Source organism: Spermophilus citellus (assembly GCF_964194105.1).
Source record: "Spermophilus citellus genome assembly, chromosome: 9".
NCBI lineage: Eukaryota > Metazoa > Chordata > Mammalia > Rodentia > Sciuridae > Spermophilus > Spermophilus citellus.
Window position 1 is genome coordinate 137802108 of NC_138191.1, and position 27983 is coordinate 137830090.

Genomic DNA, 27983 nt, shown 5'->3' on the forward strand with positions numbered 1-27983 from the left:
AGTAGGAACCGGGAGGAAGAGAGAGTGCCCGGCCCCCCGCCGAGACCCGCACCTCCCTGCAGCCCACGCGCAGCCTCAAGGGCTCTTTGTAAGTGGGCCGAGGCTTCTTCACTGGGCCGTGACAATAGCGTTCTGTCGAGGGGGCAGAGTGGGTTGGGCAGTGAGCGCGAGACCCTGCCGCTGATGGACGAGGGATGATTTATGGGTCCCATGTCCTCTCTGCATCTGGCTACCTGCCCAGACCCCAAACTTGGTGACTGAGGAGGAGGGCTGGCGAGAGGGAGGCACCCCACGCCTCACTGGGGGGACTGTGGCAGGGACCTGGGTGGCCCACAGCGGCCCTGGAACATTTCTGGGAAGAAGGGCGAGCCCACCCCCAGGACGGAGCTCACTGGGGTGTAAGGAAACCAGGGTGAGCTGCTGCTCCTTGTCCCAGGACAGAAGTGACTTCGGGGGAGCAGCTGGCTTTGGAAGTCACTGATGTGGCCGCGGGGGGCCGGGAGCTCCTCAAACCCTCACTTGGGCTGGTGTGACCCGTGTCATCGCCGGGTTCCACACGGGCTGGATCACACCTCCCAGTGCTGCTGAGGCTCATCTCATCCAGAGTGAGGGGCAGAAGGGAGCGTTTCCTCTGGGTTCTGACCTGGTCCAGGCCCGGGAGGCCGTAAATCCAGCAAGGAGGCCATTCCCGAGAGATCCTGCTCCTGTTCCAGGACAAATCAGTCTGGACGAACTGGCACAGGCAGCCCCGAAGCCTCCACGCTGCCTGCAGATGTGTCCCTGTCCCTACACCCTCCGGACCCCAACACGAGTCCCCGAGTTGTTGAGTTGGCAGGGCAGTGCCCAAGCCAGACGCTCCTGGGCTGCTGCCATGGCAGGAGAATCGCTGTCCAGGAGCTCACAGGGAGAAGCCCAGCTTCCCCCAGAAGAGGACTGTGGGGGAGAATTCCAAGTTGGGCCTCTTAAATCTCACTTTGGAGTGAGCTTGGAATACCAGAACCCTGATGCGAGGGACGGAAGACATCACAGAGAAATGACACTTCTGGCACAGGTGTGGCGTCCCTCCTGCCCTTGCCGCATTCCAGCGAGGAACAGCACTGGACAGGAGATCAATCAAGAGCAACCTCTCGCGATCCCAGTTGGTGGCCTCAGGCTGTCGGGAACAGCAGCGGCTCTGGGAGGCAGAGGGGAAGGAGGGGCACGAGGCAGGAGTCATGGAGGGCCGACCGTGGGGAATCCGTCCACCCAGATCTTTACTGGTGGTCACTGGCCACAGTCCCACCCTCTAACATCAAGAATGAGTCAAATATCAGCAGCTCAGCCTGGACCTGGACTTTCACTCCACAAGGCCAGACACGGCCCGAGGACAGCTCGGCTGGCGGCTCCTCCTCCAAGTTGGGAGGCTCAGAGGCCCCAGCTGTGGCTGCAGGGACACCTTCCACAGGACAGTTGCCTGCCACCGTGAGCTAAGTTCAGATGGCGAGAACCACCCGGAGCCCTTCAACGTCCACCAATCCCTGGTCCCTGGGCGGAGGGTGACTGAGCCTGGCCCTCTCAGGCAGGCTGCTTCGGGAAGGGCCTTCGATGCTCCTTTCTGGGGGCGCCCCTGGGGGCCACGGGCACGCATGTTCCTCAGGAAGCCCCTCAGGCTTCTCAGCCCCGAGGCACGGATGTCACCAGTGTGACAATGACGTGAGAACCACTCGGCATTTTTTGTTGATGGGACACTCTTTGGACATGGCTGGTCCGCGTCTCGAGGGCCTGGCAACTGCCACATCAGCGCAAATTTCTCCCCCGACTTTTCCCTGGGATAGATATGTCGACACATTTTTCCCATGGAAAGAGAGTGTGGCCTTTGTGAGGGGCACGGCCCGCCCGAGTTACAGTAAAGATTAATCCCAAACAAGAGACAAGAGACAGAGACAAAGAGCATCATACACCCGGCTTTCAATGGATGTTTTCATAAATGTATGAATAATTTAAATTATCATTGCCGAGTATTTATTCGAGTGTTTCAGGGGGAAAAATGCCTCCTCTTTTTTCTCTCTCGATTCTTTTCATTTCTGTCTCATCTCTTTTATGTGCTGCATGGGCTGTTCTCTTGCCATCTGAATCGGCCGCGAACAATGGGATGTAAGAGGCCGGGGCCGGGGAAGAATGCGGCCCTTGTTGCCGTCGCCGTGCCCTGACATTGATTAATGAGGGTGCGGACACGGGCAGAATTTGTGAGAGCCGAGGGGGAATCGGGACCTGAGGGCACGGAGGAGGAGGGCAGGGCTGGCAGGGAGAAGGCCACGCCGACCCTCCACACCCAGTGGGAAAGGGCAGAGGGGGAACCGCGGCCCGAAGCCACCCGCACGCAGGGACGGTGGCTCGGCAGGTCCTCGGAGGTGGGGCTTCGGGCCGGGGTCCCTGGCCGATGTCCACCTGCCTGTCAGGCGCCTACACAGCAGAGGGAGGGTGCAGCTGCCCAGCCCCCTGCCCCATAGGCCCACCTCCACCAGGGAGGAGCCTCCCTGCCCGCCGCGGGCTGCGTCCACCATGAGCCCCCCAAGGGGCTCTGCTTTCCTATCCCTGGTGCCAGGTCCTGTCCAGACTGTCGTGAGGGGACACGCCTTCCTGACAGGGTCCCAGTGTCACCTGCCAGTCCCCACAGGGCTGGCCGAAGGTCTAAGTCCACCCTCTCCTCCTCCCAGTCCAGCCTGTCTTCCTGACTTAATTACTTGATTTTTGCTCCAGATGTCCTTTGGGCTCTGACAGAACCTTACTACAGGTGACCTGTGGTCAGGACTGACCACTGGGACCAATTGCAGGAAAGGTCAGTGGCCATGACCTTGGAAGATACTCTGGGTTGGGCCCGTTGGCTGCACAGGCCCCGTCTCAGGCTGGCTGCTACCGACTCTGAGATTGGAGGGCCCTGGGGAAGGCGGGGCCACGCCCCAAACATGGCACCCGGGTATCAGGACTCGTACAACCCAAAGGCCTGCGTCCACCGGAAAGCTCTGCCCTGCCAGAGTCGGGGCCAGGGGCCTGGTCTGAGTGGGACATGCTAATCCTGGGCCAGGCAGTGGCCACTGGGAGGCATGAAGAAGGCCACTGGAGCTACGTCTGCCCTTCGTGGGAGGGGGGCATGGGCACCCTCGGGTCAGGTGCAGGGGTTTTCCCTGGAGAGAGGATGTGCAGGGGAAGCCCGCCCAGGGCCAGGCTTCCAGGACCAGGGTCCAACAAGGGAGACCACTTTGGAAATCAGTTCCTGAAGTTTTGGTGGCTCCAGGTAGCTCAGCACCCCCGGCACTGCAGAGTTTCCTGCGCTGTGTCCAGGAGGGGCAGGACGGGAGGACACGTGTGCCTCCGGGAAGCCTCCCTGCTCAGCGCTTCCCCCACAGGTATCTCACCAGGAAGCCCGCCCCCCACCTGGTGAGCCCCTCCAGACAGCCAGGACATCGTAGGAGCTTCGGGGTCCGCTCCAGAGCAGCCGAGCCTCCACGGAGCTCACCTGGCCGCGCCATCTGGCTCATGGCCACACCCTTTCCCCCGCATGCTTCCGAGTTAATGTCCCAGGGAGCACGGCCTGGATAAGGATCTAGAGCTGCAGGATTAATGGGGGGTGGACAGGCCTCCTGGGAGGCCTGTCTGTGACCTTGTTTGGGGGTGACTTCAGGTGGACCAGATGTCTTGGCCTGGAGAGCTGGGTCGCCCAGTCTGCGCTGTCTCCTGGTGGAGGTGCCCGACACAGCTCTCGGGACGCATCTCTCGGTATACATCTCTGGGGACACCTAGCTGGTCACACTGTGACAGCACCAGCCACTCCCCAGAGAGAGTGAATTCCAGGTGCTTGAGCACCAAGGAGGACCCCCAGGCCCTGCAGCAAAACCAAACAGCACAGACCCCCAATGCTGCAGCCTGTGCCCCACCCCATACAGCACGTGCGGCTCCCAGTGGTGACAAGCCTGAGTGGCAAATTACAGTCATCACAATTTTATAATTACAATGGCTGAGTGGAGACGACTGGGGACCCGTCATCCCGCTCCCAACACCCCTCTCCCCAACAAAATAGTTAGGGTTATTTATGTCAGCAAATTAAGCAAAAATGGCTGTATCTATAGCTTGATGGACTTCCATGTTTAATCCATAAGGATTTGGGAAGGTGGCTTGGACTTCCTTCCCACCTTACCACTGAGCGGGTCACGTTGGTTGGCGACGTTGGGGATCCACCATCGCGTGCTGGGCAGCTGATACCGCTGGCAATTGGGGGCTGTGGTCCTGCAGGACAGGACCTGAGGCCACATCCACACTGTGGCCTTGCAACCCTGTGGCGAGTGAGGCTGGGACTCAATGTCCTCTCTGAGATTGACCTGTCCTCTTGACAGGAGGGTCCTGCGCATCCCCCTGTCATGGGGCCCCACTATCGGGGTGCTTTTGAGAGCCTCGTGCCTGAGCTCCCCGAGAAAGGTAGCCAGAAAATCGCCTGGGGACTCCCTCCAAGGAAGGGGCACTTGGCACCCGTGGCCCCTGGAGAGGGAGGATGGGCTGTGAGGACCCCGTCTTCACCAGTTCAGATGCCAACGTCTTGAACCTGTGTACAGTGGACACAGGACAGCAGCCAAGCAGGGCCGAGCACACGCCGGACGGCCCTCCCTGGGGACGCAATGCGGCTTCCAGAGGAGCAGGCCCGAGACTGGAGAAGGGACGTGCACAGGCACGAGGGGGACCGCAGCGGTCCCCAGGTGCCCCACGGGCCTCCCTGCTCTCCCCACTCGGCTGGGGCAGGGGTGTCAGCATCACCCGAACAGGCAACGCCCAAGGGTGACCCCAGCCCCTGGGGACGAGCGGGAGCTGAGCTCGCCCAGGGCCGCGAGAAAGGAAGGAAGAGGAGAACAAAGCTGCCGCCAAGCTGCCCCTCTGGGCATTGTGCGCTGGCCCCTTTCCCAGCGTATCACTCTCCATTGAGGGAGGTCAAGCGCCGCGCAGCCCTTCCGCAGCCCTGATGGTTTTCAGGAGGCGCTGAATGGAGTGCAAATTAGCGGAGTCCTCGGGAGCCTTGTTACTGTCACTCCCAAACTGACGCTCCAAAGGCAGCGCGGGGATTAATCAATCCAAAGAACTCGCCATTATCAAAGCAAGGTAGGAAACTATTTATTGTCTTCTCTTTCACGTTTCGTCCCTTCTGCCCGCTGCACCCTGGCGTCCTCGCGGAGGCGGTGAGGCCCAGTCTCTCCAGCCCACCCCACGCTCCCACACCGCCAGGCCCCGAGCCCTGGGCTGCTGCGTGGGTCATCGTTCTCCAGAATCAAGCCTGCCCGGCCCCGCAGAGCCAAGAGCCAGGCCTGAGGCGGTGGGCACAGCAGTGGCCCGGAGGACCAAGGACCAGGCCAGGCCTCAGGGGTCGTCCAGCCACACGGCAGCGGATTATGGAGCCAAAGGAGCTGAACCAATTTGCTTTCAGGACTTGAGTCCCCCAAAGTCCTGGCTCCACCTGACCTGTCTTGAGCCAAAGCTGCCTTTGCTCAGGAGCCCCCCACCAAACGTGGAACACGCCAGTGGCTCTTCAGCCTGGAAAAGAGGCCCCATAGGAGATGGCCCTGATACTTTGTTCATCTCAAAGTGTGGGTGGCCGAGGTTTCCAGGAAGAAAGGGGAAAGAACCAGCCCTGGCTACTTGACCCACAACCTCTGGGTGACAGAGGCCCCAAACAAAAACACACGTCCAACTCATGTGTAAGCAAACGGCCAGCAAGTGAAGAGTGTGCATCTACACACACACACACACACACACACACACACACTCAGACACACACACACAATGAGGGTGGGTGAGCAAATAAATATCTTGAACGAACAAAGAGACATCTACTGGACAAATACATCTAATGCGTCAATTAATGATCATCCAACGGACAAACAAATAGGCGTCCAGTGGGTTGACAGATATGTAGTAGCAGATGGATGGTCGGTGTCTGAGGATTGACGTTCATCTGTACATAAACCAATACCTTCTGAGCAGCAGACAAGCAATGTCCATGTAGTGCACCCACAAACAAGCGAAGGTCCAGGAGTCAGCAAGCACAGAGGTGGCTCTCTAATGGGTGACAGATACAAACCTGAAGGATGGGTGAAGACGTGCCTAGTGAACGCGTTAACAAGTCACCACGGGGCAATGCAGCCATGTAGGCAGAGAGCAGAAAAACACCCTCGAGTGGACGAAGGCGTTCCTAGTGAGCGAGAGCAGCACCCTGAATAGGGAGGTCCCCACACATGAGGCGCCCACAGGCGTCAACATCTCACATGCTCGAGGGACCCAGTGCCCATCCAGAGGCCACAGGTGTGCCTGGCCACCTGGGGTCGTGAGGCACAGCTCCCCACTCGGCTCAGGACAGGGCCCATTCTTTGGCGAGTGCCTTGGGAGTGCCTTGCCAGGTGCTGGTGTGGCTCGGCAGCACTGGAACTCAGGGAACGTGAGACCCCCCTCCCTGACGCCACCTGCTGCAGGCCGGGCTCTGGCCGGGGAGCCTGGACTCAGCCTGCAGTGGCCAGTCACACATGTGTAAGACGCACACCCTCCTGGGCCTCGGTTTCCCTGCCTACCACCCAGAAAACAGTCCTCAGGCCCAAGCTCAGAGTAGGAGAATCAACAGCTGCAGGGAGGTGGGCGCTTGCTCATGTTCCGGCACCCATAACCAGGCGACTTGTGAAAATAAGATTATGTGAGTAGTCACAGATGGTCAGGGTGTCTGCTGTCTCTACAAAGCTCTCCCAGGACCATGTGAGACCAAGCCACAGGCAGGCACTGTTTGGAGCTCCTGGTTAAACCCCAGAGGTAAATGGAGGCAGCTATGCTAGATCCCGCCTGCCACAGGCCCTCCACACAGCCCCAGGCTGAGGTGCTCACAAAGCCACAAGGCACGTCCCCAGCCAACTCAGGAAGGGCCCTGTGCAGGACGGGAGGCCCGTGGCTCCCCACGTCAGCTGTCAGCTCGACGCCCCCAAAGCAGGAGATCTTATTTGCTGTAAATGGTGAAATTCCAGAACATTCCGTGGAGGTACTCAGCACCCCAGTCACCTGCCGAGAGCTCCCTCTGGGAATCTGCAGGAGGCGCACCGCGGCCTCTCGCGAAGCCTGCCCCGTGCCCAGCTTCCTGCTTGTTGCCTGGACCTCCCAGTGAGCACGTGGACAGACAGACACGGCTGTCGCAGGCAGAAGGACCTGTGGGCCGGCCCCAGTCTGTCTGAGGTGACCCTGGGGCAGTGTGGCACTCGGGATGGGCCACTGAGTGGAGCTGCGTTCCCTGAGGTCCACGGCGCGCTCCTCCTGGACTCCCAGGCGCCGTGTGTCTCTGCGCTTACCTCCTGCCCCTTCTCTGCTCAGGCATGAGCTCCTACAGATCAATGATGGATTCTTTCTTGTCCCCGGAAACAACGCTTTCCCATATTTTTGACAAGTACATTAAAGGCTGCCCGATGTCTGCCCTGCCTAGGCTGGGACAGCACCGAGTGTTCCCTCCTGGGCCCTTTCAGAATCACTGGCTCACTCCCCAGGACGCCCTGGTGGGCACAAACACCCTGCGAGTTACACCCCTCCCCCAGAAGCAGACAGCGGCAGAGGGACAGTGGGATAGGGGACGTGCTGGCCATCCATGTCAGTTTGGGTGGAGAGACCTTCCGCCCACTCCCGAGTCCCAGGGACTTGCAGGTCCCCTCTGGGAGGGAAAAGGAGGTCGGCTCCCAGCCCGACCAGTGGTTCCCAATCAGGACAGTCCAGCGGATGTCTGGCAAGGTCACAGAGTTGACTGGCACAGCCTGGTGGGGGTGGGGGTCCTGGCACTCAGGTGGCCAAACACCAGCAAAACAGCCCGGAGACGCGCAGACCCGCATGCCAGAGGAACCCATGGGCAACTTCGAGATCCCAGAGACGCTGGAGGCTGAGGCAGGTGCATCACAAGTGCAAAGCCGGCCTCAGCAACTTAACAGAAAATAAAAAGGGCTGCGAGGTAGCTCAGTGGTGAGTGCCCCTGGGTTCTCTGACAACCCAAACCCACAGTGAGAAATACCCCAGCTGAGAGAGGCGTTGGTGGGGGCTCCAGCTGGCCCCCACCATCTGTGTGAGGACCCCAGAGGGGTGTCCTGTGGGACTGTGGCTGGACTGTGGGACTGCAGACAAGCCCACACGCTCTCTGGGCAGGGCCAGCTCAGGCATCTTCACAATGGCCCAGGAGGCTAAGACCACCCTGCAGACCAGCAGACTGTGCACAAGGTAGGGTATGTCTTCAGGGCCACCGAGCCCACAGGTGGCAGTCAGGATTCAAATCCAGGGCTCTAGAAATGGGTCTCCCAAGCCCCTGCCATTGGGCCTCTTCATGAAGCTCCAGGGAGGGGGGTTTCATCCCAGAGCTGGGGTCTTCCTGTGGCCGCTGCGATCCCCAGGAGCCCCAGGGCCTTGGCAGGGACGACTGCTCTGTCCCACCAGGAGCCCTGCACACAGCCCCAGCCGCTGTCGACAGCACAGTCTGGAACATTCTGCCCCTGGGTGGGAGGTCACGGAAGGGGGTCCTTCTGTCAGTCCCCGGACAGAACACGCCCTGGCGCTTTGCCAAGCCGGGCCATCCCCAGCACATCCTGGCTGTCCCACTCCAAGGGGGCTGCTCGAGCAGTCCTGGTCCCCAGTGACAGTGTCTCAGGTGAGCAGTGTGGGAGGGGCAGGGAGAAGCTGACAGGAGCAGAGGCCTCTGGGTGGGTGGCCTGGTGGCACCCTCCTTCCCCAGTGGTGCTCTGCTGTCTAAGCTGACACCTGGGCTGTCCCTTTAGTGCTGTTGATGCCAATGCACAGGCTCCAGGGAAGCCCCCCTCACAAATCCTGCCCTAACTGGGTGCCAACCTGCTGAGTCAGCCAGAAACGGGGTTGGCTGACCATCCGGGCTGGTGCAGGGGGAGCGGGGGTGGCAGCACTAACTGAGGACCTGTGCTTTGTAACGGAAATGTCCTCCCCAGTCATAAAGGGGGTGAGTGGCCACCGGTGAAGGCTCTTGCTGGTGGCTCTTGGGAGGTTGCGAGCCCTAGCACTGGTCGACTGCCCCATGGATGTGTTCCCTGAAGGCCTCCTCTGCCCAGGCCACCACCTCAGATCCAGCTCCACCCAGCAGGCCTCCTGCAGTGTCCACTTTCCCTGCAGCTGGCCCTCAGAGGGCACACAAGTGGTACTAATGCCCTTCTCACCTTACCTAGGCTGTTCTTATGCCTGGCGGTGCTGGGGGCGGGGGGGGGGTCCTCTTGGTCCTCACTGCAACTAGATTCCCAGCCAGGCCACGTCATCCAATGCCACATTTCCTCCACCCCATCCCTTGGGTCTTCCCAGCCCTCTCAGGTCCCAGCCCATGCAGGTCTCCGCCACTGAGATCCTAGCCACTGAGGTCCTAGTCCACTGAGGTCCCAGCCACTGAGGTCCTAGTCCACTGAGGTCCTAGTCCACTGAGGTCCTAGTCCACTGAGGTCCTAGCCACTGAGGTCCTAGTCCACTGAGGTCCTAGCCACTGAGGTCCTAGTCCACTGAGGTCCTAGTCCACTGAGGTCCTAGCCACTGAGGTCCTAGTCCACTGAGGTCCTAGTCCACTGAGGTCCCAGCCACTGAGGTCCTAGTCCACTGAGGTTCCAGCCACTGAGGTCCCAACCACTGAGGTCCTAGTCCACTGAGGTCCTAGCCACTGAGGTCCTAGTCCACTGAGGTCCCAGCCACTGAGGTCCTAGTCCACTGAGGTCCTAGTCCACTGAGGTCCTAGTCCACTGAGGTCCTAGTCCACTGAGGTCCCAGCCACTGAGGTCCTAGTCCACTGAGGTCCTAGTCCACTGAGGTCCTAGCCACTGAGGTCCTAGTCCACTGAGGTCCTAGTCCACTGAGGTCCTAGCCACTGAGGTCCTAGTCCACTGAGGTTCTAGTCCACTGAGGTCCTAGTCCACTGAGGTCCTAGTCCACTGAGGTCCTAGTCCACTGAGGTCCTAGTCCACTGAGGTCCTAGTCCACTGAGGTCCTAGTCCACTGAGGTCCCAGCCACTGAGGTCCTAGTCCACTGAGGTCCTAGTCCACTGAGGTCCTAGCCACTGAGGTCCTAGTCCACTGAGGTCCTAGTCCACTGAGGTCCTAGCCACTGAGGTCCTAGTCCACTGAGGTTCCAGCCACTGAGGTCCCAACCACTGAGGTCCTAGTCCACTGAGGTCCTAGTCCACTGAGGTCCTAGTCCACTGAGGTCCCAGCCACTGAGGTCCTAGTCCACTGAGGTCCTAGTCCACTGAGGTCCCAGCCACTGAGGTCCCAGCCACTGAGGTCCCAGCCACTGAGGTCCCAGCCACTGAGGTCCCAGCCACTGAGGTTCCAGCCACTGAGACCTCTTCCACTGAGGTCCAAGCCACTAAGGTTCCAGCTACTGAGGTGCAAGTGCCACCGAGGTCCCAGGCACTGAAGACCCAGTCTACGGAGGTCCTAGTCCACTTACGTCCCAGCCACTGAAGTCCCAGTCCACTCAGGTCCCAGCCACTGAGTCCCAGCCACTCAGGTCCCAGCTCACTCAGGTCCCAGCCACTGAGGTCCCAGTCCTGAGGTCCCGGCCCACTGAGGGCCCAGCCACTCAGGGACCAGCCACTGAGGTCCCAGCTCACTCAGAACCCAGTCCATTGAGGGCCCAGCACACTGAGGTCCCAGCTCACTCAGGGTCCAGCTCACTCAGGGTCCAGCTCACTCAGGGCCCAGCCACTGAGGTCCCAGTCCTGAGGTCCCAGCCCACTGAGGGCCCAGCCACTCAGGGACCAGCCCATCGGGGACCCAGCCACTCATGCCAGGCGGCACTAGTGGCTGCAGACGCCTGGGAGCCTGGGCCGACTGGGAGAGGAAACCCTCCTAGACAGGGTCTTCCGGTGCACGGGCCCTCACTGTAGACTGGCCCATGGATGTGCTCCGTGCTTGGAGCCCACGCAGCACCGTTGCTGGTTCCCCGCAGAACCTCACCTGAGAAGTCCCAGCCAGGCTGTGGCTGAGGCTCGTGATCCAGTGCACGTGGGTGTGTGCCTGGGGGTCCCACGTGCACTGGAAAGGACAGAATGGGTCCGAAATTCACTCTCTGAGATTTGCTCCCTGGGGCTCTCTGTGCATCTGCTCCGGCACCAGGACCTTGTCCCTGAACGGCAGTCACTTCATCTCCCAGGAGTAACGTCCAGTCCCGTGCTGCCCAGGGAGGCAGGTGCACAGAGCCCGTCCACCTGCCTCTCCCCACGCAGCAGGCCTTCAGCTTGCGGGCTTGCAAGGGGCTTCCCAGGGGCTTGCTCCTCCAGCAGGTCTTCTGGCTGCTCTGCCCGGGGGGTCACCTTCCAGGCCAGGGACACCCAGTGGCCAGGGTCTCCTCAGGGGCTCCACATTGCTCTCGTGGCCCATCCCCAGAACCTGGGTTCTGGCCACCGGGAGTCCCTCCTGGATAGGGCCTCACTAGACCCATGGGGTTGCATAAGTCTGAGGTGGTACAACCCGGGCAGTGAGGGTCACTGATCCAAGTGCAGGGTGGTGGCTCTTGAAGGTCCTCACACGTCACTCTTGGGCACCAAGAGAGCCCTTTCTAAAAAACACCTGGGACACGGTACCAGCCGGGGCGTCTCTATCAAGCATTGCTGGGGAGTGCAGGGGCACTGCCAGCCCCAACCCTGCTAAGTCACCCTAGGGACGCACTGGGAGGGACAGCGCTGGACCCCACCAAGGAGCCAGCAGGGCAGAGGCAGGAGCCCTTCAACACTCCCCAGAGAGGGTAGACGGTGTGTCAGAGGGCAGGAGGTGGCAGGGGACCGCTGTTCCCTGTGGGTGAAACCTGCGTAGAGAATCAGCCAGCCCAAGGGGCAATTACGGGCAGCCGGGGGGTTGCACCTCATGTCACCCCAGGAGGGTCCAAGCCCCCGCCTCACACGCACCGCGGCCTTTCATCTCCACCAGGCCGGCCCTAATCATCAGATTCCGCTTCATTCTTAATCCTTATTTTCTTTAAAAAATGGATTAGGCAAATCTCATCTGGAAAATTAATTAATGTATGAATTCAACAAATATTTACTGAGCACAGCGCTTTGTGAAGTATTTATTTTCATGTAATCTCCTGTGTCCCGGCCACTTATTATTTTTTTCTTTTCCTTTCAGGTTTCTGGCTGGTCCCCGTCTGCATTTGACGGTTTTATTGCTGCACCTAGTGACGCTGATTTTTTTCTAACTCGGCCATTAAGGTATGTTCCTTTCCTCGGCAACCGGCCACATAAGTCCATGTTCAACCTCAAAATTCCACGTGGTACAAATCGAGTGACCTGATAGAAGGCTGGGGGGCAGGTCCCCTTGGCTGGCAAGCCCGGGTGACCCGGGGGACGCGAGGGGCTCCACAGAGCCCCCGGGGCCGTGCTGGCGATTGTCTCGGCTGCGGTTCCCACTGCCCGTCCTGGGGTTGCTTTCAATGGCTGGTTCCCTTCTGGGCCTGTCACTGGCTGTAGGTAAGTCTGTCCTCAGGAGCGCCCCGCCCCCAGCCACACAAAAGTGAGCCTGCCTGCGATCCAGAAAGGGACAGGGGCCTTTCATGGGCTTGAATGGGGCCTTCATTTCCCCTCCCTTCTTTACCTCATTCAGGGGGCTCTGACTTCGGCTAATTCGATCACAATCCTGCCGGGCCTTCTCAGCTCCCCGTTCCGGAGCACATTGTCCAGGCGCGGCGGCCCCCCCACACCGGGGTCCCACTCTCCAATTAGCCAACCGCTGGGCCGTCCCCCCACTCCTTTCCTGCCTGCCCGCCTGCTTTTTAACCATTTCCTTTTTGAATTAGCTGTCCAAGGGCCTTCAAGGGCAAGCATCCCACTGCAGCGGGTCAGCAGGCCCCGGGGACCGTCAGCACAGTGACCACATAGCTCTGCAGGTCAACTGGCTTCTGAAAGTCAGCACCAGCCCCCCAAAGAGACTGAGGGTCACCAAGAACAAATGGCCCTGCCTCGACGTCCCCACACCTCGATGTAGGCCATTCTGGATGGGCAGATCTCCCAGGAATCCTGGGCACTCCTGGCAGTGACGGTGCTGGGGGAGGCGCCGTCCTAGATGACCCCGGTCCTCTTGCCGCCTCAGAACGGGAGGGAGGGCAGTTTGGGTTCTTCACTTGCTTTGGCCTGAAGAGTTCAGGCCACACCATTTCCCCCAAACCAAGTTCTCCTGCCTAAATCAGAAGTTTGAAAAGCCGGTGGGTGGCAGGCTCAAGCCCAGTCTCTCGTAGACCCCGACTGCACACCCCACAGGGCACTGAGGGCCAAGCAAGTCTGAGTGGTCATGTCCACGCAGATGGGTATTTCATTGCTGTTAGCACCAAATGAGAAATACTGGGAGTGTCCCAAAATGCTAACCCTAGCGAGCACCTTGCTGTTCCGACCTGGGTGGCCCCACGCACGGCTGCCTCCTTACCTCTGTGGCTTCAGCCCATCCCCGTGTTTACTGCCCACACCACAGGAGGTCAGGAAGGGGACATGTGGATGCAGGACACACAGGACGGCCATGTGAGGATGAAGCCAGAGGCCTCATGGGGTACACAACACGCCAAAGACCCGGCCCAAGGTTTCCAGCAGCCACAGGTAGGAGAGAGGGTAGTCAGCCTGGGCCTTGAGGGCACTCGGCCACTTGACCTCAGACACAGGTCTGCAGGGCGTGTGGGCGGCCCAGCGGCAGCAGTGGCTTCTGCCTCCCTTGGTGGCCAGTGCTGTGCTGCTTCCCCCCAACGTGGAGGGTCTGGAAACCACCGTGGAAGGAGAACCCGCAGGGTGCCCACTCCGCGGCCGGCCATTCTGTGAGAAGGAGCTTGGGGCGCCTTCCGCCTTGGTCAGGAGGAGCTGCGGGCAGCCTGTGTTGACCGCCACCCGGTCGGGGAGGAGGACAGCCCCCTGGTGGGGCACGGCCGGCCCCCACATCTCTTTTTCCTCCAGATTCATCCAGGGGGACTCCTGGCTCCCCATCCTCACACCTCTAAAATAGCAGGGCTCCAGCAACACGTGGAGTTGGGACGCGACTTTAGGACAGTTTGTTTCCAACCTCGAACACGTGGAGGACTGCCTCAGACAGGGCAGTGGCTGGCCTGGGGTCTCAGCGGCGTTTCCAGAGCTTGGGTCTTGCCATCATCCTCTGGCCGTGGCCCCGGACCCTGCCTCTGTGACTTAGATTCTTGAAAAAACCTGGACATTGCTTTTTTAAAAACCTCATAGAACAATCTGATGTTTAAAAGGAACCAATAAAAAGAGCCCACAGTGTCCACATTGTCCCTCACCGTCCGCTGTCACTGGGGCATATGCAATGCAGTCTGGGTAACTGAAATGCAAAATGCCCAGCGGTGGGTCCTGAACCCCCAGGGTTCTTGAGGAGAGCCCTCAAGGGGACGGTTATAATCCAGAGTCCCTGAACTACCCTGAGCCACCCCACCTCTCAGCAGAGCCGTGGCCAGGCCCCTCCCAGGAAGTGCCCTCGCCCCTGAGGCCAAGACAGCTGAATGGCCCTTCAACGTCAGCCCCAGAGGACAGTGGGCCTCCTTCCCTGTGACTGTCCCCTGCCTCAGGGACATGTGTTGAGCAGGTGTTGCGAAGCCAGGACCTACAAGGGCTGGTCTCAGCATGAAGGCCCAGCTGGAGCCCCCGGGAGGCAGGGTGATCAGCACCTTGGCCCCAGTGTCACCAGGGCAGCCACGCACTCAGGGTGCACACAGAAGAGGGTGGGAGAGGCTGGAGGACCAGCAGGAGGGCAGGCAGAGTCTGTGGGTCACCACTGTCCCTGCCCCGAGGACCCACACGGTGGGACAGGGATGTGGCTGAGAGTCCTGACTCGCTGTTCCCTCGGGTGGAGTGAGTCCTTTGGGGGGCCCTGGGCTGCCCCACCCAGTCCTCACTTTGATTCAGAATCTCCAATGACCACCACTGAGTCCAGATCTCCCTGGAAATAATCCCCAGGACCACGGGCTCAGAGCGGAGAGGAGGCGCCCTCCAGCACGGAGCCCCTCCGTCAGCCGGCTCCCACGGCCTGCAGCACCCGCCTCGAAGGGACCAGCGCTGGCCTTCATCCGGCCTCCAAGTGAGCCGCGTTAGGGTCTCCTGATGACGTGGATTCCGAGGAAAACGTGTCATGCTCCAGCAGCGGGTCCCCGATCCTGCTGGTGGAGCAGGAAGATGGCTCCAAGTGCAGAACAGAGGGGCATCCTCCGTCCTGCTCAGGTGACAACAGCCAGCTCTGCAGCCAGAGCTCGGAGCCCCACCTCCCTCCGCCACCCCCAAGGCTTTGGTTGCTCCAGGTGACCTTCCCGAGACCCCACCCCCACTGTGTGTGACCCTCACAGCTTTCAGGGTCTCTGTGGTCCTCCTCCACCTCTGCCTCCGCCTCTGCCTCCTCCTCTTCCTCTTCCTCTTCCTCTTCCTCTTCCTCCTCCTCCTCCTCCTCCTCGTGCTCCACTTCCTCCCCCTTTTCCTCCTCCCCCTCCCCCCTGCTGTCCCCCCTCCATCCCCTCTGCATGCTTGGGTGGGGGTGAAGATCTGCCCAAAGCCTTCAGGGACGAGGTGCTTGCCAAGTGGAAGTCAAAATCAGAGATGCCCAGATGGTTTCTCCTCCAGATCCGACCAGGCCAGCTAAGTGAAGGTCAAGGTCTCACCTCCTCCACATGTTCTGGAGAGCCAGGCTCATGGCTGGGACGCTGGACCTGTGCCTCAGGCCCCACCATTGACCTCAAGATCGACACATTGACTCTAGGTCTGCAGGAAAGCCCTGACCATAGGCCTGGCAGTCCACGGTTTCCGGGGGCAAGCGGCTTGTGCAGAACCATGGCAGAGTCCATCCTCCTCCTCCTCCGGGCCCCACAGCCCTCTGCCTGGGCCTTGACTCGGCTGGGTGAGGGCCAGACTGCCTCCCAGGATGGGGTCTCTCCTGGGAAGCCATCCACCTCAGCAGAGAGAAGTCAGGATGGGCCACCTTCCACCGGGGGTGTCTCCCAGGGTCCTCCTCCCCAGCCAGACCCTGGGGGTCTGGGAAGTGGAGTTTCCTGTGTAGGAAGAGGGGAGACACAAGCTGTCCTTCAGGGGCGACCAGGGTGAGAGAGGGCCAGCCAAGGTCCATCCGAGAAGACAGCTCGGGGCATGTGGTGGTGTAGGCAGGTGTCCAGGGCCAACAGAGGGTGGGCCCTGCCCCAGGCTCTGTGGAGACCCCTCAGAGATGCCGAGGCCTGGAGCACCTACAGTGCAGCCCTCGCCCCTGGGCCTGGTTCCTGGGCTTCTTCGGCCTGTGGGTCTTCGGGTGCATGCAGCTTGTGACACGTCCTTGCAGTGGGTGCTGATCTGGGGGGCACAGCTCCGGTGTGGGCCAAGCCCTGGAGCCAGGGCAACTGGAGGCCCTGGAAATGTGATCTTGGTGGGTCGGGAAGCCTGAGCAGCCTCTGCCTTTCCTTCTGCTGAGGTTCCTGGTTCCTGGAGGGGCCGCTAGGAAGGAGCCTGTGGGTCTCCCACAGCTACACTGTGAGCAGAGTTCCGCAGACCAGGGCCTCCGGGGCACAGCCCTGTCGCCATCGCTGCCTCCAGGTCCCAGCCCAGCTTGAGCCGCTCACAGGGTTATTTCATCTCTCAGGAGGCCAGGAGAGGGCGTGGCCCTCCTTGGTGCACAGCTGGTGAGTCTGCCTGCCACCAGGCATGCACCTACACTTCCCGAGGTGCCTGTGGAAAACGAGGAAGCAGCCAAGCATCCTAATCCCCCGTCCCCCCACTCTTCCCAGCGCTCTCCCGGGCCTCTGCTGAGCACCAGGGCCGAAACGCAGGCTGATAAATTAGTCTAGAGGGAAACAAGGCCGCTTCTACTTGTAAAAGGTCATTTCGACTTTGTTCTGGGTGAGGGTTTATCTCAGCTGCCGCAGAGACAGACAATGCCTGGGGCCTAAATGGCAGAAATCTTAGCTCTGCCCGCGAAATTACTGTGCTGATAAGCAGAGTGGACTTCAGAGAGATCTAAATGGGGAAGGAGTGGATGTAGGTATTTCTGAACATGATTGAACAGGGATGGCACAATGGATGCACAGTTAACTGGGCATTAGCCCAAGGAGAGGCGAGTCTGCGAGCCACACACAAGGTGGTTCCTGGAGCTGTAATCCCTGTCCCTGCCCTGCGCTGGCCGGTACAGGGTACAGCTGGGGATGGGAGGACAAGGCCGGACACATCTCACCCCTGCACACAGTGGGGACAGCCTGATGAGCCTGGGGGGCACCTGCTGAGCGCAGTAGGGGCTGGCAGTGAGGAAGGAGGAGCCTGGCTCAGACCTGCTGGCCGGTGTCCCGGAGGTGGACCAGAGCCTCCTTCAGGCCATTTTATTCAGGTGTTTTCAAGGTGTGAAAGGCACCTCGGGGCGCTGAGGGACAAACTGTCCATGTGTAGGGAGACCACAGGCTGCCAATCCCCCAAGGGCCTGCTTCAGGAACTCAGGCTGACCTCTCGCCCTGGGGAAATGGCCCCGGGCGACCAGGCCGCCTGGGGGTGCTGCCTGCCTTCCAGGCCAACCCAGAGCGTCTCAGTGCCCCAGGCCGAGGGACACAGCGGGATGGCCACGGGAGCCCCAGCTGCCTCTGCCAGCAAGAAGGTCACTGGTGAAGATGGGCGACTGCAGGTGGACCATCCCGCCAGCCACTGCCCCTCAGCAGCTGGTGAGCTGCTGTGTCACCCTGGCCTTTGGCTGAGGCCAAGGTGGCTGAGACACGTAGGAGCACATTCCTACCCCGGGGTGATGGCCACAAGAATTCCCCTCTGATAAGCAGGCAAGGCCTGGCCGGGGCAGAGGCGGAATCTGCCGTCCTCTGCCTGCTAAGGAGCACAGGGCCCGCGGCCCGGCCGATGTCCAGGGAGGCCTTTTATGGCCTGGAACGCCTGGGGCTCTTGTCTGGCCTGTTGGCAGGGAGGGAGGCCCTCTAAGGGGCTGGACGGCTGGCATTGCTGGGGTTCCCCAGGGAGCTACTCGGCCAGTCACGGCCCCACCCTCAGGAAGGCCACCCTCCTGGCCCATCTGCTCGCTGTGAAACCTGCCCTTGGGAAATTACTCAAAACCAAACCATTTCAAGTGCAGATGCCAGACGCCGCAGATGCCCTAGCCTGAGTGATCTGGTGGCTCTCGGCTTCCCTCAGGAGGCGAGGTGAGCCCAGAGGGCGTTGGTGCCCAGTGCCCAGCATCACAAGGCTCACCCCGAATGCCAGCCTGGGGCAGAGCCAGAGCTGTGTGGGGTCCCAGGTCACTGCCCGGCCCACGCGGCACACTCCAGCCCCGATATCCCCGTTCCACTAGTGCACCAGGTCCCTCGAGGGCTGACGAGAGCCCTTGCTGACAGGGACAGGGGACACTGGAGGGAGTGGGACCTGCCTGTGCCCTCAGCCAGTGTTGGTGACATGAGCCCAGGGCAGGAAGGACTGGCTGGAGCCCACCCCACACAGCCGTCGTCAGGCCACCGCCCTGGCGCGGAGGCCTCCAGGGGCTGCTCCTCAGTCTTGGCAGAGTCCTGGGACCCGCCCCAGGAAGGCTGGCAGGTGGGGTGAACCTGGATTTAAAAGTACCCTGGGGGTCTCCAGCGACCCCAGGGCTGAGGTGTGCGGGGGAGACGCTGCCCCTCTCGGCGGACTCCTGGGCCCCAGCACGTCTCTGTCCTTGCAGGCCCCTGACCTAGCAGGATGGTCACTACAGGACCCCACATCCAGTCTTCAGGACGGCTGACAGCTCTCTCCAGGGTCTGCAGAATTCCATGTCATAAATATAGTGACATGGGACATAGATGGGGACCCATCTGGCAAGTGAGGACACCACAGTTCCTGGGAAAAGTGAGGCCCCAGGAGCCAGGAGCCAGGAGCCGGGCTTGGGCCCCACTCTGGCCCATTAGGGTCCTCCCTGAGCCTCAGTCATCAGACCAAGACCAGTCCCCTCAGGGCCCAGCACCGCTGCCCAGGGAACTGTGGAGAGACCTTGGCAGGCGCCCGGTGCAGGCCGGGCCTTCCTCTAGCCAGCACTCCTCGGTCACAGAGGGACGCGATGGCCAGGCCGCTCACCAGGCTGCCACATGGCGGGTCCAGGTGCCTGGGTAGCTGGTCAGTGCGTGATCCTTATCTTCTTAAGGAAAAGGAAGAGGGGACGGAGCAGAGGCAGGCGGGATCTGCAGACAGCCTTGGGGACTGGCGGGCAGGCCCGGGCGTGGCCCTGGGGAGCACTGTCCCTGGAGTGGGATGGGTCTGGCCGTCACGGGCGGGTGTGTGTGAGTGTGGATGGTGAAATGCCACGGAAGGAGTTGGCATCCGAGCTGTCTCTCAAATATGAAAAGAAAACATTGATTTCCCTTTTTCGCCTGTGAATCAGAAAGCTCTATTTAAAGAAAGTGCCCTCTGCCGGGTTGCGACTGAGTTATTACCCCTTAAGGAAGTGGAGGAGAGCCTCGGAGGTATTCTTAGTCATTCTCTCTCCTTTTTTCTGAAATTCCTTATATACCCAGCCTCAGAGCAGGGCCCAAGATAGTGCAGGATTCGTGGCATTCTTGAGCTAAAAGCGTCTGGGCTGATGTCAGGGTGCTTGGGAGACGGACAGGGTTCTGGCGGGCTCCTTCGGCCGTCCTGGAGAAACAGGGTGGCGGGTGGGCTTCTCTTGGAGAGCTCCTGTGTGGCGCTCCTGAGGGCCATTCCGGCAGGACACAGTCCTCCTGGAGCCCACACTCGAGCTGCCAGCCCCAGAAGTGTCCTAAACACACTAGAGTGTCATCTGGGTGCTAACTCGACGGATGGCCACTCCATGAACCATCACCAAGGGGCCCACTTGCGGTTCTGGACACTTGGTACCGTGAGGCCTCCACTGAGCCCTAAGACGTCATCGGGGAAGCCCCTCAGTGCTTCTCAGACTTCAGCAAAATTTTCCTGACAACCAGAAACGTGGCCACCCAGGGTCAAGGGTGCCCCAGCCCTGCAAGCAGAGAGGGTGCAGCCCTGAGAACCCATGGGCTGAGTGTGCCCTGAGCCCTGGCCATGGCAGCTCGGGACCGAGTGTGCACCCAGAGCCACTGAGAGAAAGTACCATCAGGGACAGCTTCGGCTTTAGATGATAAGGCAGGGACCTAGCACCTAAGACCCAACAGACCAGGTGATCCCCTGGCCCCACTCCAGGCTGCCACTCCCCAAGCCAGAGGTTAAAGGACGAACTTCACAAGATGCCCAGAGAGCTGAGGGCCGGGCTGCCCTGGCTGGAGAGGCATGCAGGACAGGAGACGAGGCCCTGAGCCAGGAGCTGGGAGCTGGGAGCTGGGAGCCGGGAGTCTGAGTGTGCCAGGGTGGAGGTGTGTGCACACACATGTGCCTGTGAAGGCACGTGTGGGTGTGAGCTGGCTGTGCACTGTGTGTGAGCCTGTGCATGTGGCCAGGAGCATGTATGTCAGCACACAGGCTCGCCGGGTGGCTCCTAGGGGCAGCTGACCCCCGTGTCCATGCAGATAGCCACTCAGGACACCCCTGCCAGGAGGGGGTAGAACCTGCTGCCCTTGGCAAGGTTTCTCTTGGCAACTTCACCCTCAGCCTGCCCTGCTTACGCCTGGCCCTCTGGTGCCTGGGTCCGAGATGTAGAGGGCCCTTGGCTCTAGTCGGTTGTTCTGGATGCTGACCCTACACTGAATCTCCTGGGAGCTGTCACAGCCGAGAACCTGGGGAGGTTTTCCAGGGCTTTCCATCCTGAACCTTCGCACTCCTGGGCACACACGGATGGCTGCTCCCCCACTTGGCCCACCTGGCTTCCCCAGGCCCTCACCAGCACTGGCCAAGTGCACTGCGACCAGTCAGTGAGACCTGGACCCTAGACCCCAACCCTCGACTCAGGTACCCAAGGAGCACCTTGAGGCTGACCAACAAGGGCGCACCCATGTGTGCGGGTAAGGTACCAGGTTTCACGGCTTCTCTGCAAACTTGGCTGACGTGTCAGGGTCACGTGTTTGGACCTTCTCCAGGCTCAGCTTGCTCACTTCTCCAAGTCACCTGAGCACGTGCAGGAAGTCCCAAGTCATCTCTCTTCTCCCACCAACCCAGGGCCTTGCTGTGGGTCCCTCAGAGCTGGGTGGGCTTGAAGGCGGAGGCCCCGTGGCTGTGGAAGGCTCCACGGGTTCAGAGGAGCACCCTGGCCTGCTGACCAGTGGGCCCTGGACACAAGTGCTCTGCTTCCGCATGGGGATTCCTGGAATGGCTAAGCCTGCAGGGTCGAAGCTGCTGCCCAGCCCCCGTGGGCCAGGAGCTGGGGCGGCATCTCCTTCTTCCCGGGCCACCAGGGAATGCTCAGTCACCTGTGTGCTGTCACAGCCCTGAGCTGCCTGCCTCCCAAGCTGACCCTGTCTGCTGGGCATTCATTCCCTGGCCTGTCCTTCCAAAACTCCTGCGTACACAATAGGGACCTTGTCCAAATGTACACGAAGGGCTGAGAGTCCTCATTTCTGGCCATCCTTCAGGGACACGGTGCTGCCCATGAGGACCACGCTGAGCCTGCAGGGATGCCCGGTCTTGTGTCACCCACAGGTCCGTTTCTGGCTGACCTCGATTTCCCTTGTGCTTCAGAAGAAGAGCGCAGGTTCCCAGGAGCCCAGGGATTGCATCCTGGTTCCATGGGGCTCGCCTCCACCCCGGCACCGACCCCAGCACAGCTCACCCGCCCACGCCCCCAGCCAGGGCACACAAGGTCTCTGGGTGGCTCCTGCCCCAGCACCATGACCAGACTGAGAAAACCAGAAAGGGGGCCTCCAACTTGTCTTCCTCCTCTCACCTCACCCTCAGCCCCGCTCAGGGCGAGGGACAGCCCCTCTGCACCTGCAGACCCAACACGAAGCCCTGGACGAGGGGCACTCGGGTGGCAGGGAATGCCCAGGTCCAGGGGGAGTGGTCGTCTCCTCAGGGTTTCCTCTAAGGCCCCATGAACCCAGAGCTGGAAAGCCTCGTCAGGATCCCCCAGAGCTCACAGAAGCATCCCCCCAGTCACCCCACACAACAGGCACTGTGGCTGCTCCCAAACCTCCACGCCCAAGCAGGGTAGAGACACGGAGGCCCGGTCCTGGGAGGCTGGAGCCTCTGCGGGGCTTCAGGAAAACTTCAGGAGAAGGTTGCCCTGTGCAGACTGGAGGCCTTGCCCCAGGGGCACCCCATCCCCCCAGGGTGGCAGGTGGAAGACCTTTGGGGGGGGGGAGAGCACCGAGCTTGTGGTGAGGGTGCGTGAGGTCCCAGAAAGAAGGAGGGGAGGCCCAGCTGCCCCGGGTGCCTGGAGCTGAGGCCGAGGCCTGCTCTGCCCAGCCTGGTGCCCCCTCTGCCCGCCTGCCATCAGGTTGGCCTTGGCCACAGCCCTGGGGCCTTTGGGATGTGCTGCTGGTGCTTGAAGCAGCCGCCCCTCGGGGCTGTTTCTCGAGTCGAGCTGCCGTTAGCTGTCTGCTGGGGAACTTCATCCTGGGGAGGCTGCAGGCTGAGCCACCCTGCACAGACAGCCCTGCCATTACCAGGAGCCAGAGCCGGCTGGGCCTCCATCCTGGCCCCCGGAGGACCAGGAACGCCTTGCTTTTGGAGAATGCTCAGAGGTGTGCACGCCCTGTGCTGGGGACACCCTGGGCACCCCCCTCTCTTCAAGGCTGTGTTGTCCATAATGACTTCGTGTTATGGGCAGAAGTTTCTCAGAATCTCAGAGGACAGGGCTGGGGTGGATGGTGCCCATGGTGTCCCCCAGCCTGGCATCTCTGGCCATCAGGGGGTGACTGACAGGCCTTGACCCTTCTCCTGGGGTCCCTGGAGAAGCCCCTGAGATTGTGGTACGGGGGAGTCGGGGAAGCCCAAAGCCTCCAAGCTGCTTTCCCAGGAACCCTGCAGCTTCCCACGGGCCTTGGCCCAGGCCCAGATGGTTTGTTGATTGAACAAACGAACGTGTCTATTAATATTCAGTCATTCGCGCCAGGGGATGCCGCAGTCCACTTGAGTCAATTCTCCAGATAATTGAAACCCCGTCGGTTCACAGCAACATTCTTTAGCAGCTTCTCCAACACAGGCAGACGCCCTCCTTCAGCAGAAGACACTCAAGTGCTGATTGCAGCAGGCCTGGGAGGCCACGAGAAGGGCTTTGGGGTTCCCCCAGCAAGCATCCCACAGGACTTGGGGGGAAACCGTGGCTGTAGTCTAGGGTCGCCTGCCCTGGGGCCTGCCCCGGCCTCCAGCCACGTTCCCTGCCCGAGCGGCTGGCACAGCTGCAGACGCTGCCTGGGGCAGGTGGCCTCCAAGCAGCCCATCCACGGCCGGCTGTCTCTGGGCTGTCACTGCCACCGTCTCTTAATTAGCAAAATAAACAGTGCGATGATAAATGTCACGATTTACTCAACAGATGATCAAAATCATTGTTCTGCAGACCCTCGGGCAATAAAATGCAATCATGGGGTGATTTATTCTGGGAGGGCGAACAGTGGGCTGCGTCACGGCGGGAAGGCGGCTGAGCCCGGTGCGTCAGGCGGCAGGGGAGTGGGAATTGGGGCGCCCTCCTGACAGAGCCCCCTAGGGAAAGAGCCCAGCGAGCGTTTCCAGGCACCCAAGCCCACATGGGCGCAGCCCACCCGGTCCAGGCAGGGGCATCCGGCAGGGGGCGTGTTTCCTTCCAAAATGGCAAGAAGTCACGTCCTGGTGGCCCCAAAGCACCCCATGGGGTGGCCTAAAGTCACTGAATGTCCCTGATACGTGTGTGGAGATGGAAGGAGGAACAGCCTTCGGGGCCTAAGAAACAAGTGACCAGTGGAAGGAGAGGCCCGGCCGGGTCCCACATGCTGCTCAGCTGAAGGAAGGTCCCCTGGAGTGGGCTGTCCCTGCCCATGCCCAGAGCCACCTGCCGCCTGGGGGAGAGGAGAACTTTGTCTGGGTCTGAGTCACTGGCCCTATGTATTTTCATGGTGGCTCAGACTGGCCACCATCCTGTGCTCCTGGCCACCCCTTGGGGACACAAAACCATGCTGGTCCTCCTTAGCTTTCAGCTGTCATCTTTGCTAAAATGTTACTTATTCTTTTTCCGTAGATGAACACCGTGTTAACAACAGTGAACAGCGTGAGCATGGACGGTCCTGTTTAAAGTCTGGACCATCGGGAGCCCAGCCCTGTGTGGCCTGGGCCTGCCGGGCTCCCTGGTGGGTGATGCACCGGCCCAGTGACACAGCCCCATGACATCCACCTCCTCCGTCTGCAGGAACACGGGCCAGAGCAGCCCGCAGGTCAGGGCCACCTGGTGCCGAGCAGCTTGGGGTGGCTGACAGGAGGCCCTCTGCTGCCAGAACCCCAGAGGCCTGGGCGCCCAGTCCCAGGTTTTCCGTCCGGCTCGGAGGCCCTGCTGGCGGTGATCAAGAGATAAGGCACGAAGTCCTGGGGAGGGACACCGCCAGGGCTGGCCTCTCTTGAGCCCTGCAGACCTCCTGAAAGACCAGGAGACACTAAAACGACAGCCACCACTCAGGACCGTGTAGAAGGTGCTGGTCAGGCTGCCCGGAGGGGAGGGTGGCTTTCCCCACCCGAGGCCCGGCTGAGACTGTGGAGCTAGAAAGAAAGCGCTTCCCTGTCCTCCTTGATCCCAGGAGACGGGGGCTCGCCCTGAGCTTCCCCACGAGTCTCCAGGGGTCTCCCGTGCACCTCTGCCATTGGTACCAAATCCCAACGACACAGAGGACTGCGCGGTCACTGGTGGCAGGCAGGGAAGGCAGAGAGGACCACCAAGCCGACGGGTGCCTGGGCCACTCGAAATCAAGGTCAGACGAGACAGCATAGGCGCATCTGGAAGGCCCCGAGGACAGGGGCTGAGGGCAGACTCTAAAATCTGGCACAAGAAGCTGTGGGGTCACCGTGGGGGACAGGGCTCTCAGCAGAAGGGGGGGGCACAGTGGGGCAGGAACTCTCCCTCACCTGCTCAGAGAACAAACAACACTGCAAAGTCAACAGGTGCCGGCGGGTGACAGGGACAGCCTGTGTGCCCTGCACCACAGAGCCACAGCGATACAGGCCATTTCTTCCAATAAAGCAAACAGAACTTGTATCAAGGCAGACAAGAACAAAGTCACCTCAAGGTCATCCAAAGAGCTACCTGCAGGGTTCATTGACCCTCAAGCACCTGAAAGCCGTCTACTAATTAAACAGCTCAGGCCTTTTAAGTAGGTCAGACAAATCCCCCGGAGTCCTCCCTGCATACAAGCCGCGTCCAGTCCACAGCCCAAATGTCACCTGCCACATTATTTGGACCTGGCTCTCCTGGCCCTGAAGGACAAGCCTGTTGGCCACGCCGAGGCATGCCACCCACCCACGTGGCTGTGACTTCAAGCTCCCTCCCTTCTGCCCACCTTGCTCCTGGCCCCTGGCCAGTTAGTCCTGAAGGTGACCTCCTGAGGAAGGCAGCAGCTGACGCCCGGGCCCCCCACGCCAGCTGGCTGGGTACATCTCCACCACTTTGGACCCATTCCTCCGCCCACCTGGTCAACCTGGCCCCCTCCTGCGACCTCAAAGCCCTCCAGGAGCTGATGCTTGGGCTGCAGGCAAGTGTCCCGTGCCTTGCCCTAGAGTCCACAACAGTGGGCCCCACGAGTCCCCATGCCAGCAGGGCCACGTCCTACCTGCCTGCAGGACAGTGTGGAGACCCCTCCCTCGCCTCAGTTCTGGGGCCAGGGGGTAGCCACTAGCCACACCCCAGGCACATTAGCACCCAGTTTTCCTTGATATCTTTAGAAAGGGCTTGGAGTGCTGCAGGCCCAGGGGAGAGCCTGGGGCCTGAGGGTCCAGAAGAGGGCACTGTGCGTGTGGTGTCTCTAGGGTACGTTTGGGAGCATTAAGGGCCATGAGAAAGAAAAACTTCAGGCCAAGGTCGTCCCTCACCCTGCATAGACAGCTGAGGTGCAGGGCAGTCTGGGGAACTCTCCAAGCCCCTAGAGGGCAGGAGGGAGGGCCCAGCAGGCAGAGCCTGTCCACCTGACGCTCATCTTCCCGCAGAGCCTCGGCCCAAGCATCTCTGCAGGTGGTGGATACCAGAAGGGACCTGGATTTGCAGCATCCCTAACGAAAACACCCCACAAACCAGGGTCAGCACAGGGTCAGCAGAAAGGCCAGGCCTTTGAGGAAGGGCCACTGCGGCTCTCCAGTTCCCCTGAGACCATCTGAGAGCCCCCCCAAAGAGTGTTCTTCTGAACCCTTAAAGGCTGAGCAGGACATCTCCGGACACTCTGGCTCTGAGCAGCCCTGGCCAGGCTGTGGGAGGTTATCCACGTCGTCTCAGCAGACGCACCCTCTGTCTCTGACCCTCCCACCCCCCCCACCCCCCCACCCCCCCACCCCCCCCCGTGGCAGGTCAGGCGCTCGCGGGCACCAACACCATCAAGGCCAGCCGAGGCTTGGGAAGGAAATTTAAACAGCAGGACACCCTCCCTGGCTGGAAGAGGCCCTGAGACCTGAGAATCAGCCCCTGCAAGGACTGGGCAGCAGGCCCTTGGCATGGACATGCATGGCCAGCAGACATTTGGGGAGCTGCCCCCCGGCTGCCGGGGTTACGATGGAGCCCCAGAGTCAAGACGGCTCCTCTGGGACAATCCATTCACGTCCCCTGCTCTGCCACGATGGCACGTTAGCACCTACAATCTGGCGGGAGGCACAGGATGTTTTAAGACATGAGCTCATGAAAGACACATTTCCGGGCGGAGAGCGCTGCAGCCTGTTGGGGCTGACAGGCATCCACGAGGCCCGCTGATGTTTTCTGAGTCGCGTCATGAAAGCTGCAGGATAAAATAACCCTGGGAAATGTGACATTCGAACGCTCTCTCTGACCCACCGAGCCTCCCGCCTCGGGCAGTGGCTGCTCCCCGCTTTATAAATAGATTGAACACAAGATAAATGGCCGTGATCAATCATGCTCAGGCTCAGAACGCTCACCTCCCATCCAAAGTCGGCCTCCTTCAGCGCCGCCCGGGGCGCCGCCACACAGGGGCCGAGCCTCTCCCCGACCTCCATCTTCCTCTTGGCCCAGATCCCCAGGCCGGCCCCCGGGATGGAGGACTCTCGCAGCTCGAAGTCTGGCGGGATCGGAATGTCTTCGGGAATGTAGACGGGAGCCTCGTAGGGCGAGCCCTCCTTGGGGGTGAAGTCCTCACTGGTGGGGAAGGGGGACGGTGGCCCCATGGGGATGGGAGACAGGATGCTGTCCTCCGTCTCCTCCTCAGCACTCTGGCCAGCCAGCAGGTCCGGGTCGGGCTCATACATATTATTTACAATGTCACCGTCACCTAAAGAGATAAGGTAGTGTCAGCCTCCATGGCAAAGGGACCCCCCAGGGTTATGGGCCCTTGGAGGAACCCAGGGCACCCAGAGCCCTCTGGGCCCTGGCCGCCTCCCGCTGCCCAGCTGATGCCACCTCTGCTCCCTCCTGAAGCAAGTAGTTATTGGCTCTGGGGAGATCCACCAGGCAGGTTCCTGTGGGGCCTGTGGTCCCCACAGTCCAGGGATGTGCTGACTGGTCCTGCTTCAGGGGAGCAGGGGAGGGACGCTGCCCCTCACAGGCCTCGGGACAGCGGGAGGATCCTAAGTGCAGCGGCCAACCCGGAGAGGACCGTGGAATGACTGCTGCAGAACCCTGGGGTTCTTGGAACCAGGAACTGGGCAGCGGAGGACAGTCCTCAGTCTCGGAAGCACTCACGATTTGGGTTCACATGCAGTTTGCTCAGAGCTGCTGCCCCAACAGGACGGCCACTCTAGGGGCTGACTGGGCAAGGGTAAGGCCCAGGTCCACCCTAAGAGAGGGTTAGTGCCGCCTGGAGTGGGCAGAGGAGCCTGAGGCCCTGAGGGCAGGAGGAACCCAGGAGGGTGAGGCTGGGGTGGGTGGGAGAGGAAGGAACCCCCTCCCTGCATCAGCCACCGAAAACAGGGACTTGGAATATTCCCAGCAGCCCACGGTAGACCCAG

At 60.9% G+C, this 27983-nt stretch overlaps 1 protein-coding gene across 3 annotated transcripts in view; it reads right to left on the reverse strand.

Annotated features, from left to right (window-relative positions):
* Positions 1-27983, reverse strand: part of PRDM16 (PR/SET domain 16) — a 328143-nt gene that overhangs the window by 188239 nt on the left and 111921 nt on the right. For all 3 annotated transcript variants that reach the window (XM_081305191.1, XM_081305192.1, XM_081305190.1), the window contains exon 2: positions 26958-27307. In XM_081305191.1, the coding sequence (XP_081161317.1) occupies positions 26958-27307 (350 nt within the window). The remainder of the gene's footprint in view (positions 1-26957; positions 27308-27983) is intronic.